The sequence below is a fragment of the Zalophus californianus genome, chromosome 4 (assembly GCF_009762305.2).
Source record: "Zalophus californianus isolate mZalCal1 chromosome 4, mZalCal1.pri.v2, whole genome shotgun sequence".
In the NCBI taxonomy this organism is placed as follows: domain Eukaryota; kingdom Metazoa; phylum Chordata; class Mammalia; order Carnivora; family Otariidae; genus Zalophus; species Zalophus californianus.
In genome coordinates, this window is record NC_045598.1 from 65623188 (window position 1) to 65641094 (window position 17907).

A 17907-nucleotide genomic window follows, 5' to 3' on the forward strand; every position below is an offset into this window, starting at 1 on the left:
GGGACAGGTTGTAAATAGCTTAGGTTTTGAGGGCCATATGGTCTCTATTACAACCACTGAACTTTGCCATACCATTAAAGACAATACACAAACAAGTGAATGTGACTGTTTCCCAGTAAAAAAATATTTATAAAAACAGACTATGGCCATTGATGACTCTTGGTCTAGAATTCAAGATCCATAAGGGTCTTTTTCTATTTTATTCACTGACATATTCCCAAGGCCTAAAACAATGTCTGATACATAGAAAATGCTCAATAAACATTTGTTGAATGAATAAAAGGATGAAGGATGTTATACCTAATATACCTATACCATTCTTTATGGCCTATGTAAAAGAACATTCATCCACTAATTTGATCAATCATTTAAAAAATTATATATTTTTTTGTCTCACATCTTGCAGATTTTGGCAAAACAGTATCTTATTAGAAATCTATTATCCATAGATAGATATAGCAATAGTAACTGAGGGATATATTACACATTATCAAAATGTAATGACCCTCTAGGAATAATTTTGCATAAAGGGAAAGGATGAAGTTACACCTCCTTTATTTTATGGGTGGGTACCTTGGGCATATGCAATATTTTGCACCTAACAGAAATTACAGACCCGTGGATTTTATGATGTGTATTTGTTAAACACAGTCTTGAGCACACAGGTAGGTCACAACAAATGTCTTAATCACAAATAGGCAGAATACTGCCTCATTAGGAAAATATCTTCCCACATCTCTTCAAGTAATAGCTAAATAATTGCTCTATTTTATTATGGCTAGAAATCCCATCCCAATATATAATCACCTTAGGCATTAAAAAATTCACACTTCGTATTTTTAACATGTTTCCATTAGGAATATTTCAATAGCTGAATTTTATTTTTTTCGGTTTTTAGAAGAGTAATTTACTGTCTCTAAAATAGAAGCAAAAGGTGGAGGGAATTAGAAATGTATAAGCATGATTGATAAAGTGATTCCATGGGTGTAAGTGAATTCCATGGGCTTATTTTTGTAGCTGGTTTTAACTGTAGATGGTTATAAGCCATAGCGAGATATTAGAAAAGGAACAAAGGTGAATGAAAAAAACTACATATGAAGAACATTTACAACAGTTGTTCCATTTAATGTGACAATGAAAACCCAGTGATGAAATCTCCTTTGTTAAGATATAAGCAAGGAAACGTGTTCCTTGTGTATACTTACTTTAGAAAGAGAGGATAGAGGTTAGTAAAAAATACACACACACACACACACACACACACACACACACACACACACAGGGCAGTTGACTGTTACTTCCCATTTATTTTTTTTTATTTATTTTTGTTTTCATCTATACATTTCTTTTTTATTGTTATGTTAATCACCATACATTAGTTTTTGATGTAGTGTTCCATGATTCATTGTTTGCGTATAACACCTAGGGCTCCATTCAGTACATGCCCTCTTTAATACCCATCACCAGGCTAACCCATCCCCCCCACCCTCCTCCCCTCTAGAACTCTCGGTTTATTTCTCAGAGTCCATAGTGTCTCATGGTTCATCTCCCCCTCCGATTCCCCCCCCTTCATTTTTCCCTTCCTATTATCTTCTTCTTCTTCTTCTTTTTTTTTTTTTAACATATAATGTATTATTTGTTTCAGAGGTACAGGTCTGTGATTCATCAGTCTTAACACAATTCACAGCGCGCACCTGGGTGGCTCAGTCAGTTAAGCATCTGCCTTTGGCTCAGGTCATGATCTCAGGGTCCTGGGATCAAGCCCTGCATTGGGCTCCCTGCTCAGTGGGGAGTCTGCTTCTCCCTCTGCCTCTGCCCCTCCCTCTGCTCATGAGTGTTCACGTGTGCTCTCTCTCTCTCTCTCTCTCTCTCAAATAGATAGATAAAATCTTTAAAAAAATAAAGTTATTGCCAATTTTATTTTTATTTATTTATTTATTTATTTATTTAAAGATTTTATCTATCTATTTGACAGAGAGAGACACAGCGAGAGAGGGAACACAAGCAGGGGGAGTGGGAGAGGGAGAAACAGGCTTCCTGCTGAGCAGGGAGCCCGATTTGGGGCTCGATCCCAGGACCCTGGGATCATGACCTGAGCCGAAGGCAGACGCTTAACGACTGAGCCACCCAGGTGCCCCAAGTTATTGCCAATTTTAAAGGTAAAGATAGAAGAGACATAAGATTGTCCTCCAATTATTAAAAATTTTCCTTTTTTAACTTTTGAAGGATGCTTTTATTCTTATAATTTCATTTCTTTTTTAACAGTAGCACTGTATATAGGGTTGGCATCATTATCCTTGTGCACATTATCTTTGTGTTAGAAATCCAGGGCACAGAAAGAACCCATGGTGTACACTTTTTACCAGTCAGATTGCTTTTGAAAACCTTTCACATTATTTGGCGAGGACCTCATTTTATTCAGTTAAACGTAATATGCCAATGTTAAAATTCCAAGTGAAAGCATGTCATAAATAGATCGATGTAGACAGACACATACAGCAATCATTTCTAAGGAGAAAAGAAATGAAGGAAAAGTGATGTGCTATAATGAATGCTTTATGTATTATCTTTTCTGAGAAGACTTCTCAAAATAATCCCATTTCCATGATGGTGATGATTTCTTTAAATTTCTTTGGGAGAAAGGAATGAATATTTTTGACTAAATACTGTGCTTTGTGCATCATTTATTTATTTAACCAGCAGAATTACCTGAGTAATTACTACCTGGTAAACCTCAAGGATAATATAGTGAGAGAAAATCCATAAAGCTTCTCTCTCAGAGCTTATAGTCTCCTGGAGGAGACAGATATGAATCAGTTATTAATCAGTTATTCACATCAATACATGTGTAATTATAAATTGAGGAAAGTATTTTTTTTTAAAGTGGATTTCTCTGAAGGCATCTAATGACAACAAAATACATTATAGATCCGTGAGTCAGGGAGGACTTTCCTCAGAAAGTGTTGCTTGAATTGATAACTTGAAGACAAACAGGAATTACCTAGACGGAGGGATGGTGGAGGGCTGCGATCGGGAGTGTTTTAGGGCAGAGGCGCTGAGATGGGGAGGTACATAGAACCTCTCAGAAACTGTAAAGCCACGTGATTACAACACAAAAGCCCATGGGAGGGCCGTGGGAGATGAGGCTGATCAGCAGGTAGGGGCCAGAACATGGCACTCCCTCCTAAGTAAAGTGTCCACTTTATCCCCGTTTGCTGGCCACAGTATTTTTAATGTCGGTAGCCCAGTGTTCTGTTCAGTTTAGCATTTATCTGAATTATTAAGATGAGCCCAGGGAAGTTTGGTAAGCTCCACTTCCACCGGGACATGTCTCTTGGGGCGCTGTGTGAGAGTCACATGTGCAGTGACCATTTTGACCTTCACAGGGGCTCAAATATGGAAGACAACCAGCAATATCCCCCCTCTCTTTCCAGACCCTATCCAGATATGGTGTGAGCATCACCTTCCACTCAAATACGTGAGTGGTTAGGGACAGCTGCCTTCTTCCTCATCAGGGGGTAGTGGCAGAAAGATTCAAAATGGCCACATTGTCCAGGCACATGGTGCTCTATTCCAAATCACCGGTGTTGTGTAGAAAAAAAAAAATTACTTTTGGAAATAGATTTTTGAATAGAGCTGTTTTATAGGTCCATCAATAAAATGAAACCAACTTGAGTGATTTTTATTACCTACTTTCATTCCTAAAAAGGTCCAGATTTTGGTGACTGATAAATGAATATGGTCACCTTATGGAAGGCTTTGTTAAAAGTTTTAGATTTGACCCCAAGAGCAATAAAATCAAAAAAGATGTAATTAAGGAGTAAAGAAATGTTCAGATTTGCTTTTCCAAAATATTACCTCAAGCACACTAATGTGTTGTCTTAGACTTGTTTGTTTACATGTCTGCTTGATACGCTTTTTGTGTCTCCTCTCCATTTATATCCCCTCAGTTACTAGCACAGCCTTATCTGGGTCTTTAATACTTGATAAGGTTTTGACCTATTCTGAAATATTCAAAGTGTTGTCCCTGTTTTTTCCCAGGTTTTTTCTTTTCATACTACCTGTACTTTTATTTTGATTTAATACTACCTATATTGATAAATATTAGTAAAATAAAATCATAAAAATTTTTTTAAAAGAACTCCAAAGACTTTTTTTTCTAAAAAATGAATCTTCTAATTAGAAATATGAAATTAAGGACAATTAAAAATGAGTGAAGCATTATACTCAGCTTTCAGCTTTTTCTTGAGAGAAAATGAAAAGAAGGAATTTGAACAATTAGATGTCAAACAGGGCATTGGAATTACTTGTTGATGAATATCAATTAATAGAACAGTAAACCTCCAGACTCTCTGTATTCTGCATATTGATCTATAGTCTGATACAGTCATGATTTTAGGTAGGGCATTTTGGTTAGCTGTTGGATATTCTTGGCAAGATTTAGAGATAAAACAAAATAAAATGGGGGGAGAGATATTTATTTTGGACAAGATTTCCCTCATTTTCAACAAGATGGAAAGTAATTTATTTTGACACCTTCACTAAGTAAAATAAACAATTGAAATTTTATGAATAATTTCTAGAAGGTCTGTAGTTGCTAGGGTCCTTTACAACTTACCCTAAAACCATTTGTGGAATCTGGAAGATGGGGACACGTTCTTCATGCACCTAACAAAATCTGCTCTGTTCAAAAGGAAAGGATATGTAGTAGTGAAAACTGCAGAATGTGACTCTGGAAAGCATGAACTTGCCTCCACCACTCAGTAGCTGGGTGATCCTGAGTAAATTGCTTCACTAATGCTGCACTAAGCCTAAGTTTTCATTTAAAATACAGACAAAATGGTGGCTGTTACCCAAATAAGTGTGAAATAAGCTCTAACGAGTAAAGGCTGTGCCCTAACAGTGAACAACTTGAGCTTTCTTTTTGATCAGATATCATTGCGAGCCATGTTTTATTTTGTTTTATCAGAAGGAATTTTAAGTGTTCCTTTCTTGGGAAACTCTGAAACTAGACATGACAACATTTTCCTATGAGAAAAAGAAATCAAGACAGAGCCACACAGATAGTCCATTCTCTTAGAGTAAGTCATTTGTATTTTGCAGAGAATACTGAAGGAGACCAAGGGATATAATAAATACTTAGAGGGAAGATTAAATATTTTCTCATGTGTAGAACAAGATCTCTGCACATGCTAATAAAGACTGATTCAAAGGGCTCACTTTTGTTGCAGACCAGCTTCAGGAAGTGTTTTACGCTTGGAGGAAGATCAGAGGTATCACAACGATCAGAACATGTACTGAGCTTTTAGCCAAGTTTAAGGATTTTTATGAATTCTTAGTAAGTAGAAGCTTAAAGTTTTATCTGTTGCTTACATAAGAATGTACATGATTTGCTTTAGTGTAACAAGTTCTTCTCAAGGAATTGGTGTACTTCTTTAAAAAGTTATAAATAGCAGAACCCCCATAGGTATTTATAAATAGATAAGTTTATAGTTACTAGATCTACTGAAAATCTAGTAAAACATTATCTCTCAGTAACGGCTATCACTATTTTTATTTTGTTGTACTACCAAAGCTTTTTGTGAGGATTAACTGAGGTGTTAAAAGGGTTTTGTAAAGATTAAAAGACTATACAAATGTAAAATGAATAATGATTCTAATGACATCTTGCACGACCAACTCACTTTCACCATATCATGATGTAACATCCTTCACTGTAAAGCTATATTTATTCAAAAAATACCAGTGATGAATTTCACCTTGGCCAGTTTTTTCTAATTGGGCTTGAGAGACCTAAGGGATTTTTTTCAATATATTATTTTGGATCTCTAATTTCTATAAAGTTATTCAATTTTTATGAAATTTTTTTAGTAAAATCCCAAGGAGATTTTCTGTGAAGGGATTTCCAGTTAAGAATATAACTCCCATATATGAGAGTACATTGGAAACTACAAATGTATTATTTATGTTAAGTTTTTTTTTAACTCGTTCTTTTTAAAATTCTAGCTACCTATTGTTTCAAGAAGGTTGGAATAATACAAAAATGTAACAAAATGTTACAGGCACTGAAATGCTTATTAATATATAATATGAAGAAACGGTTAGAATTTTAAAATGCCTTGAACCACAGAGGTCACTAAAAGATGCATCTAACAAATATGCTGCCATTAAATTAAAAGATGTAATTAAAATGTTGATGCTGTTATCCACAACATGTAAAATTTACCATGGTTAGTGTTTCTAATACAGCTTCAATGGGGTTATCTGAAGGACATTGCCCAAACTATGATTTTAATTCTTTTTCTTATACTTTTGCTGTTTAAAGAAAGCTGCAAAATGCACTCCTATAAAAGCTGCTTAATATCCAAGTTTAGACTAGTATTTTCTAATAGAAAGAATCCGGGATAACATCTTGCATGGGATATGTGGTCGTACTGGAGACTTCTTTGGTTGTCATGCCTAGGCAGTGGTGGTAGTGGTGTTATTATAGGCATCTGGCGAGTAGAAGCCAGAGATGCTGCTAGGCTCCCTGTAATGCACAGGATGGGTCCTCCAACAGAGATTTGGTCCAAAGTGTCAATGGTGCCATGATTGTGGAACCCTGGTCTATCATAATCCTTCCCTTGGGTTTACGTATTCCAGTTCAGGTATTTAGACACTATAGTAGACAATAATATCTAGTGTTGACAAAAATGTCAGAAAAGGGACATTCTCAAATATTATTGGTATAAGTACCTATTGAAGTAAATGTTTTGGAGGCAGTTTGTAAATTTAAAAATCTGTCTCTACTTGCATTTCTACTTTTAAGAAGCATTTCTTAACAATTTTATATAATGGATATATGTAACTGTATTGGAACAGGAATTCTCTGGGCATGCAGTCTTATTTACAATAAGGAAGTATTAGAAACCAATTAGATGTTCATCAATAGGAAGTGGTAAAATAAATTAGAGCATAATATGGGTAATATGCAATGATAAAAATGGTAGAATTGTATATTATAACAAATAAGGATGAATGTGTTATATTTATTTCAGGTTATAAATGATTCAGGTTTTTTGAATTTGTCATCAATTTCTTTGCCTAAATTTATATAAATGTGTATGTGTGTGTGTGTTCATGCGCGTGCACATACCAAAGGTCTGGAAGGATGCAGAGCAAATATTAAGAAAAGAGTAGTCATGAAAAATATGAGTGTGGGATAAAATATCCACTTGTTACCTTGCCTAGTCTTGTAATATTTGCATTTCTTTCAAGCTTGGGCAATTTGTGAAATTAAAAAATGTAATAATAGCTCATATAATAATAAATATACATAGACATTGTTGTGTAAGGGGTATGTGAGGAATTCACTTTTGAGGAGGTTTTAATAGGCATTTCCTGGTGAAAGGGAATTAAGAGATTGAGGACATAGGAAGAACCATTAGAGGAGGCCACTACAAAGAACTGAGTGGAATTCTGGGCAAACCTAAAGAGAAGGGGGTAGGAGAAGTAATATAGAAACACTCAATTATAAGGGTCGCGATTTAAATTCAAATGAAAGCTCACATTTTTTAAAAGAAAAGGCCTTATTTGGACATAGCGTAATTAGTATTTGCCTCAATCAAGCAAGTTCTATTGTTTAATACTGAACATGTCTATGGGAAACTTCAATTTCTACTTAAAAGTTAAATTATTTTCAACAACTCTTTTTAATATTTGTGTACTTGAATCTAATTGCTTGTGCAGTTTTAGTTGAAAGGATTCAGCATTAAAGACGAAAAATATTGAAGAAAGAAATGAATTATGGAAATTATCTTCAGTTTGCAGCTTGCTTTACAAAGATTTAGAAGCCTCTTTTTTGTACAGCTCAATCTTTCAAAAGCATGGCTAGGGCTTTTTATGTATAGTTAAAATCTTAACATTTTAAATGTAGTGATTCATAGATAGAATCCGTGGGGTCATTGGTTCATACTTCAGAATTCTAAGAGCTCCTTAATATTAATGAGTCAACACCTAAGGAAATACTTTCATTTCATCAGTGCAGGGAATGTTGCTGCTCAAACAAATACCTAAATCGCTAACACTTATCAGAGTAGATTAAAAGCGTGAATATTCCTTTGAAACAACACACCTAGGGGTAGAAAAAGCCACCAGTGCTGATCTCATTCAGTTCTTACTCATTTACATATTGTCTTAAAGGCATTTTATATTATAATCTCCAACCAGACATGCTCCAGGGTTTCCATTCATAAAAACAAGCAAATATCATTTGCAGGACCTAGTCCCTACTCCGTGGAAGAAATGCAAGGATTCCATGTATGAATGACAGGTATGGCCATTGCTCTACAGAGACGTGCTCTGGAGTACGGGTCTTCCCAGATTTGTTTAGAGAAAGTCACGAAACCAATTTAATCCCTCACTGAAGCCTAGGCACAATGAAATCACCACTAATCATCTATTTATATTTGAATGTTCACTTACATTTTGTCTTTATCCTGTGTTTTTCTTCTATTAAATTTTTATTGTTTTTCTTAAAATATTTTACACTTTGTGTTAATTTCGGTTAAACTTTCCCTGGCAGAGTGTACTAGAGACTTTTAACAAATTCCAGGAAGTAACAGGTACGTATATTATAATCATATCTTGTTGTGGTTAAACAAATGCTGTCATATCTTCACCAATATTTTAAAAATTAGGATCTATGCTTAAATATATATATATATGTATGTATACACATACACACATATACACACTATATTGGCCAAACATACATTCCCTTGCATACAATTTTTTTGCTGTGCAAACCATGGCTTTAAAATTCGTCTTTATTTTTTGGGGCACCTCAGTGGCTCAGTTGTTAAGCGGCTGCCTTTGGCTCAGGTCATAATCCCGGGGTCCTGGGATCGAGCCCAGCATTCGGTTCCTTGTGCAGCGGGAGGCCTGCTTCTCCCTCTCCCACTCCCCCTGCTTGTGTTCCCTCTCTGCTGTGTCTCTCCCTGTCAAATAAATAAAATCTTAAAAAAAAATAAAAAAATAAAATTCATCTTTACTTTTTAATACAAAAAGCATAAATGAGAGAGCCAAAAATGTCCTCCAAATGATTGTGCATTTTCCTATTTTAAATTTAAAGAATGGATGCTTTTCCTAAAACATTTCATTTTGCCTTTACCATAGCCTTGTTGTGTGTAGGGCTGGCCCTGGTATCTTTATTTTATGTATTAGAAACCCAGGACACAGAGCAGTCACATTGCTTAAGGATCTCATGGTGTTTCTTCCTGCCTCATTCATTACTATGGTTTTTATTAACAGATTAATTAAAATACAGAGATAATTACTAAAGACTTACTAAATACTTCTATATTCTGGGGTGACCAAAAGGAGTCAGTTTTATCGTCTAGGATTCATAGAGAATGCAATGTGAATGCTGCTCTGTAGAGAATAACTGCAATTTACTGAGTGGAGGCCAGTAAGGTTGTGCACCACAATGACACTGATTATTGAGCAAGATATGGTCAGTAAATGAAGAAACTCTGGGTGTTTGGAGGTAGGGGATGCGTAGTGTAATGCACACAGAAAATTACCGTGTGCAACAAAACAGAGCACTGAAAGCACTATGGAGGGTTTGAATAAAAAGTCTATGGAAATACATTGGAGAAAGAGATTAGTTACAAATCTGGAAAAGTTTTCATCAAGTCCTGTATTAATTAATGATAAGATTTCAGGCAGAACTGTGCACAGGGTGGTAGGATTACTGAGTGCAAAGGACCAAGAAGATATTCAAGAACAGCAAGTATTCTAATAAGGATGAAAGTTTTGGAGGAGCTGTTTTGTGGGGTTAAGCAGTGTGGGGAAAAAAAAGCTGAAAATAGGCTGGGTTCAGCTACATCACGAGAACTTGACATTCCAGCATATAGAATTTGGCCTATAGGCAAAGGGGAATATCAGCCCTGGAATTAAGAAAGCAGGCCATGGCAACTTCATGAATATAAGTTTCAGCTCAGATACTTACTAGCTGTTAATCAAGCTGTGTAATCACTTTATGCCTCAATTTTTCCACCTTCAAAATAAAATAATTATGCACACGCGCGCACACACACACATGCAGCCATTTTTGAATTGTTTAAAGAATTAGATTAAATGTGCTAACAACACATGGAGAAGAGAATGTTTATCTTAGTGTCAGGAACATAATAGTGTTTAACATTAATGTTATTTTTTATTGATAGTTGCCATTGTTTGAGCTGAGTTTGGGGCTGTTTATTATGGACAGGTTAAAACAAAATCGGAGAGAATGGCAGCAGAAAGATAGGTCAATAAGGAAATTGCAAAAGAGGCAAGGTAAAATGAAAAGGTGGCTCTAGTTTCAAGTTTCAGTAGACCTAAAGCCTTGAGCCAATCTCCTAACATTTTGAATCAAATCCTATTTTTTGTTAACTATAAAATGGAATAGATAATAACAATGTGGGTGATTTGTGGAGACTATTAGCTCTGAGTAGTAGCTGCTTAATAAATTGTAAATTAAAAAAAATTCCTGTTATAAATACTAGAATATGAGGAAGGGATAGCAATAGTTTGATCCTGAAAGTGGAGAAGAAATGGGTAAGTTTATGGAAGAAAAACTTGTAAATAATTTGTGGCATCTAGACTAGGATGTGATGAATCCATGAAATGATGACTCTTGACTATCCTTTTTATTTTTTGGATTATTTATTTATTAATTTATTTATTTGAGAGAGAGGGCATGCACAGATGAGTGGGGGGGAGGGGCAGAGGGAGACAGGGAAGGAGAGAAGCAGACTCCCCACTGAGCATAAGCCCAACCTGCGGGGCTGGATCCCAGGACTTGAGATCATGAACTGAACCAAAGTCAAGAGTCAGATGTTCAACTGACTGAGCTGCCCAGGCACCTCAGGTTCTTGACTATTCTTAATAACAGACAGACGATGATAATTTTGTTATTTCTGGCATTGTCTTATGCACAATGGTGGCCATTTTGTCTGTGCCCTTTGTTTACCTTCAAGGGAAATCTGATAAGTTTTTGGGGCTTCTTGGTAGACACTTAAATTCACATTAAGAATCCGCTGTAAAGCCAAATTTACTTCTTGCCCCATCTACAAACAAGTTCATCTATCTCAATGAAGACTTGTTGAATGATTGTCATGCTCATATTGATCTCTCCCACATCTTATCAGTATCACTTATATTTTATTATATATTGTTCTTTGTTATTTGTTTTGTCTTGCTTTATCCTCATTGATACTATAGTGGGCAGGGGATAATTCTGATATTTCCTTTGTTCTCCCATCATGCCCAATAACAGCCAATTAACCTGGCAAACTTAATTACATGGCTTGGCATCCTTACCTACCAGAGTACACCCAGACATAGGATAATGATTTTTTTTTTTTTTTTTTTGAGAGAGAGAGAGAGAGAGGCAGAGGGGGAGAGGGAGAATGAGACTCTTAAGCAGGCTTCATGCCCCGTGCAGAGCCCAACACGGTGCTCCATCTCACAAGCCTGAGATCGAGACCTGAGCTGAAATCAAGAGTTAGAGGCTTAACTGACTAAACCACCCTGGCGCCCTGGGATAATGACTTTCAATTCAGTAGATCTATGTAGACGAGCGTGGGGCAGCATAGTTGGTTCTCAGATGCTGTCCCTTCATTGATAAAGCTCAACTCCTCTGTTGTTAGAGGCTAGAAGGGCCTGATTATCTCTCGCTGATGGAGCTTCATGACATCACTTCGGTTTAGTTTGGTTCCTACTATTGCTGGTAATCTTGGCTTATGTGATGGCCTCCACTTAGATAGTATATGTGATTTTCTTGGTGTTTATAGAATTTCCTTTCCATCTTGGCCCCTTCTATTCTTCAGAGAAGGACAGTCATGCCACCATTTAACCTCACCTTTATTGAACCCATTCTTTTAGTTGTGTATAATTTTGCTTTGACCTGGCAACCTTCTGGGCAACCCTACAACTTTTGTCCATTTCTCTAACTTTTCCTGAAGTTTTATGTGTTCCTTCCTCATTTTATTCCTAGGCATGGTATCTAATAATCCTTTCCTTCCCTGCTATCAAAAAATACTCCAGTAGGCATGCAGTTTGCAGGAAACTCCAACAAAAATAGGTCTAGTCTCTATATTCAGATTTGGCCCAAAGTCAGGGGACATATGTCAAGCATAAAAATTGGCTCTTTATGCTCTGCTCTTATATATCAACGAGATGTGAAAATCCAGTCACACTGGCATTTGATCTGGGATCAGAACAATAATTTTACTCTTACTATATTTCTGCTCCCATTCTCTACAAACCTTTCAGAGTACTTGTCCACACCTTGTCTTCCAAAAGACAGGGGAGCCCCTGCCTGTTTTTCACTGGCAGCTAAAAGAAAAGCTTTTCATAAAGAACACTGCTCTCCTCCAAAGGTCAAGGACTCTTTTTTTTTTTTTTTTAAAGATTATTTATTTATTCATGTGAGAGAGAGCGAGAGAGAACACAGAGGGAGAGAGCACAGGGGGAGAGGGGCAAACAGACTCCCCGCTGAGAGGAGAGCTAGATGTGGGGCTCGATCCCAGGACCCTGAGGTCATGACCCTAGCCGAAGGCAGACGCTTACCTGACTGAGCCACTCAGGTGCGCCCAGGACTCCTAGTTTTAAACCGCTATCCCTGACCAGGGGCCTCCATCTCCACTCCTCTTACGGGGCTACAGCTGGTCCTACTGTCTCTTTATCAGACCCGTGGAAGTGTCAGACCCAAACTGTTAGTGGCCCTTTTTCAAATGTTTGATGCCCAATATTTCTTTTACTTCATTTCTGAACTAAAGATGTATACTATTCTGGGACAACAGGATGTATCTCACCTAACATTGTCTCATACAGCTGAATAATAACATTGACAACAACATATAGCTGAATAATAACAACAAGAAAAAACCAGTAATAACAGTGACAATAATAATAATAATTAGCCACGATTAGCCCAGAAAAGCAGGAATAACTAGAATAAATGAATTCACTTCAATTCAGTAATTAAGGAATTTCTGCTGCTTTTAAAGATACTAAAGAAGATAAACATTATTCAGTTTTAGAGTAAAACTGAGGGGCCTCATCCATTCTTAAGTAGCCTGACCCTAAGGTTAAATGGAATGATTATCATACTGAAACTATGGAAGATAAATAGGTCCATTAATTCCAGACGAGGACAGTGTGATGTTATTCATTTAGGCTTCTAGGAAAGTTAGCAGGACTCATTTTTAGATAAGCCCATCTAAAATCTGTAGACTTCACTATAAGATAATCTAAAGTTATCTTTTCCCTTACATAAGCAAAAGTAAAAAACAACTTCAGGGAACACTTTCCATTTCTTACTTAAGAGAAAAATACTCCTATTTTTCTTGTTTTGACTATAATTTCTGGCCCACTACTTTTCATCTTAATTATAAGAATTACTGATCCAAAGAACTTTCACTTGTACAAAACAATATCAGAGACGGTCCATTCTGTAGAGATGGAACCAGGAAAATCAGAATATATAGAGAGTGTGTTTACACAAAATATTCCTATCAGGACAACACATGAAAGTATATGGAAGGGACAACATTCAGTCTATATTCTCATGTGGGTTGAAAATTTTGGAAGTATAATAAACTAACTCTGAAATTGTTTTAGCTGAAATCTAGCCAATGGTTTCTTTTTATATTACTGGATTCGTTGGGAGAATTATAAGCAATTTTCTGTGATGATGAGGAAATATAGCCTCCGAATTCACTTTATTTCACCCATACCATTAAAAACTAAGCCTTGGTGAAAATTCTCTGCTTTACCTTTCAAGTCTTTCTCCATTTAGCAGCTTCCTTACAACCACAAAAACACAAGGGGAAAGAGTGAGGGAAAAAACAATTCAAAAAAGATAGCTAGCTTATGGTCAAAACATCTGGGACAAAGTTGTCCAAAATGTTGTCACAGCTCCTTTGCTGACAATTCTTTCCATTCTAGAGCCTTGTCAGACCTCCCAGGTTCATTGACAGACTCTTATATTCAGAATGGCTTTGAAAACTTACAGCACTTAGAAATGCTCTTGAGACATCTAAAAATGTCTTTATTTAGAAAGGAACATATAACACCTGCCAAATTTGTAAGTTTGAAATCACTTCCAATAAGAATTAAAAGGCCCTCTTCCTCACTGAAATGGGACTATCAATATATGACTTGTCTGCTCATGAGAAATAGTGGGTTCTTGTCTCTGATGTCGCAGTTTAGTTTAAAATCACTTTCATGATGACAGGGTGCATGAGGATGATAAAACTATAAAGATGACAGTCTAATCTTCAAGGATCACTGATCATTGATAGAAGATTAAATACTGTAAACATCTGAAATGCCAGATTATCAGCTGCTTGGCAAACTCTCAGTATTGAAGTATGCTCAGACATTACTGATAAGTGAGAAATGCTTTTCCTATACGTTATGCAGAAATATCTCCTCCTCCTCCAGGAGGGGCAGATGAATTGTAATACCTCTGAATTTAAGATATATATATATATATATATATATATATGTGTGTGTGTGTGTGTGTGTGTGTGTGTGTGTGTGTATGTGTTTATATATGTGTTTATATATATGTTTTTCTCAATCATGATGAATATGTATAAAATGTTAATAAATGACATACTGTATTGTGCTCAGAATTATTGTTTTCCCTCAGAGTAATGCCCGATTGCTGTGAATTTTAATCATCACTTTTTGGAATTCCAACCAATGTTAAATATACGTACAAGAATGATTAGACATGCTGGTCCTATAAAACTCCAAATAAAGTTGTTTTCTGTGCTAAGCCAACATCTGAAAAGTAAATAATAAATCTATAAATATGTTTGTACGTACTTCACAAAGCAGCATTTTCAATGATACATGGAGCATATTCAGAATTGCATTTCAAATACTTATGAGATCATCTTAACTTACACTTTGGTGGTGCCATAATATCTATATCCCAATGATGCTGAAAATCCAACTACCACAGCCGGGCTGAGATAGCCAAAGATATAAAAATTCTTGTGCAGAAAGCCCTTGTTGTAGATGACGCCCACAACAATGAGATAGAGGTGGATGCCTTCAATGCACATCCATGCAAAGGCAGCTAAAAAGAAATAATGCAGCAGCCCGGCAATGATTGAACAGAAGAGCTAGAAATCAAGGAAAGAAAGAAACCATAAGCATTGTTTGCTTTCACATTAGCATAACACAAAATCCTGACTTTCTCCTCAAATTATGCCACTTGATATAATGCTTGATCATGTTAAAATATCCTCTCATCAAGTGCCAGTTTTTTAAGATGTCCCACTTCCAGCTGAGCTTCATCAATGTGAAGCCTCAATTGTGAAGAAATCCCGTGATAGAACTAAGTTACTGTTCTTGTCCAGAGAGTTATGCTTTTATACATTTATATCATGTGAGAAGTTGTGGATTTGTCACATGTAAACCATGATATCTTAGTGAATGTGTTATGATTTAAGTTAATTTCTGTTTTGGAGATGCCTTTCCTCTCCTTAATTTTATTCATGCTCAAAGAATGAAAATTATTGCTAATACTATGGTAAATGAAATATAATAAGTGTCTTGATTATTGTGGCAAACATTAAGTTTATAAAACAAATGATGATATATTTTGCAAAAATATCCATTACGGAGTCACTTTAAGTTATAAGATTATCAGGCAAATTTGAGATGGATTTCAGTTAGATATTATTTATTAGTACTTCACACATAGAATTGGAGTTAGGCTTATAAGAAATAACAGAGGAAGAAGTACAGTTAACACACTAATAGAACTAACAATATCTATTGCTGGAAAGAGAACATAATACACACTTACATGCCTATTGCACTTAATCAAAAAGAGTACGATCCAAGCATAATGAGATTATATACTAAAATATATTGGGAGTACTATATAAGGTTGAGAACAGAAAGGTCACTAGTGATCAAAATTTGGGAACTACTTTAGTCAGGAAGTAAGATTGACATATGGCTTGAAAATGGGAAGAACTTGAGAGGTGAAACAGAATTGAAAATAAACACTCTAAGGAATATTTTGGGGTAAGGGTAATGGGGAGATGAAACTGAAGGAGGAAATAGGCACTGGAGGATAGTGGGTGGTACAAAATTGGCAGGTGTCAGGACTACCCCTGCAAAATAAAAAAAAAAAAAAAAATGAAGTTTATAGTTTAGGGTATACTATTTAAAATAGATGTTTGGTGGCATCTACTTCAGAAGAAGAACTTGATAACTAGGCATTAGTGTCAGTATTTGAAAGATTTCTAACAGGGATGGAAATATGGAGGCAACTTAATGTCTTGTGGTCCTGAGGATACACTTCTCTAGTCTCTACCTGCATGGAGGGCAGCTGACCTAGAGCTCTAGCTGCTGTGTTCTTTCCCACAGGCTGCTACACAGAGGAGTCCCCTGCCACGTGACTCTGGCTCAAGGTCTTCTCAAAGGACTCCTTGCAACCATGCTGAGCTTTCCTGAGAACGGCACTGCTGTGTAAAATGCTTCCACCTACTACTTGTCCTTTCTTCCTTCTCTCCTTTACTGGGGGTCAGACCTGCATCTTGGTCGGATGGCTCTCCAAGTCTCTCTCTTCCCATTATCTCTCAGCCATTTTGCCTAATTAACTTATTGCACGTTGAATTCCATTTTAATGTCTGCTTCTAGGAGGACCCAGACTAACACAATATAGAAATTGTTCTGTAAGGCCCTCCATCAGTAACGGGGGGAGATAGGTAGTTAGGAAAGTGCAGTGACTAGGTGGAGCCAATTTGTCATATTTCAACCTGTGAACCCACTGCTTTTCTATTCAGTCCCTGTGTTAAGATAAAATTTTTATTTCTAATTCTCTTTTTGTCCCTTCTGCCTTTGTTTAATGCCCACGTAAAAAACAAAGCAAAAAATAAAAAAGGCTATTTCTTCAGTATGTTGCTAAGTTTTCATTTGTCCCAATGATTCATCATAACAAGGGACATTGTGCTTAATGAAATTGAAAGGCAGGTTTTAGGTATGTTAGCATTAGCAAACTTAGAAAAGACTTAGGAATAAAGTATATGGTACATTTGCCCTTTAAGCTCTTAATTATAATTCGTGATTCTATGACATATATATTTAGGAAAGTACAAATTTAGAAAACAAAATAGAGAGTAAGAGAGAGCTACATACCTTATTAGTATTTGTATTGATCCCAACAAGAAAAACTAGTTCAGCAAGGAATAGGTTACAGCAGAGATTTTTGTGAATTGTTGTTCTGGTGCTTTGAATTTCACTGAAGAACCAGAAGGTAAAAATGCATATGGAAAGGCAAATCAGTGAAATAATTATTCCTAGTTGAGTGATCCTTGTAAGAATATTATAATCTTTAATACCCTAAGGGAAAATAATAATAAAGCTGTTAAGAGAATAACTCAGTAACTTGTCAAAGGAACTACAACATATAATGAACTTCCTTTTTTGGTGAAACATTAATCAAAATGTTCATAAAATGTAAAAATACAAATGTGCATTTAGATGAGAAAAATTTTGTACCTTCAAAAATGCTCAATATTCAGGGAAATCTGATATAAATCATGTAGCACTTTAAAAGTTCTGTAATTAGTGCTTTTTTTTCCTGGGCATAGTATATATTAGTGTATGGTTTAACAATGTTATCGTCATCAGTTTCATGATATTAGAAAGGCAATTCATTATTGTAATGTGAAAATGGTTAATTAAAACAGATTTATCAGTGGTGATAACAAGTCTTATTTCTATGCAGCAATTCATCTAAAACACATTAAACAACGGTATCAGAAATGCTGAATATATAGAATATCAAAACAGTAAAGTTGTGAGACTTTGAAATGGGAAAAGTTGGTTTTATTCTAACCAGATGAA

At 35.9% G+C, this 17907-nt stretch overlaps 1 protein-coding gene across 4 annotated transcripts in view; it reads right to left on the minus strand.

Annotated features, from left to right (window-relative positions):
- The window catches only part of ADGRL4 (adhesion G protein-coupled receptor L4), a 112660-nt gene that overhangs the window by 14230 nt on the left and 80523 nt on the right, over positions 1 to 17907 (minus strand). For all 4 annotated transcript variants that reach the window (XR_003525241.2, XR_003525248.2, XM_027625481.2 and 1 more), the window contains exons 11-13: positions 17197 to 17400; positions 14947 to 15167; positions 14757 to 14823 (exon numbers count right to left, since the gene is read on the minus strand). Coding sequence is in view for 2 of the 4 variants with exons in the window: in XM_027625481.2 (XP_027481282.1) it covers positions 14757 to 14823; positions 14947 to 15167; positions 17197 to 17400 (492 nt within the window). In the remaining 2 variants the exon portion in view is untranslated. The remainder of the gene's footprint in view (positions 1 to 14756; positions 14824 to 14946; positions 15168 to 17196; positions 17401 to 17907) is intronic.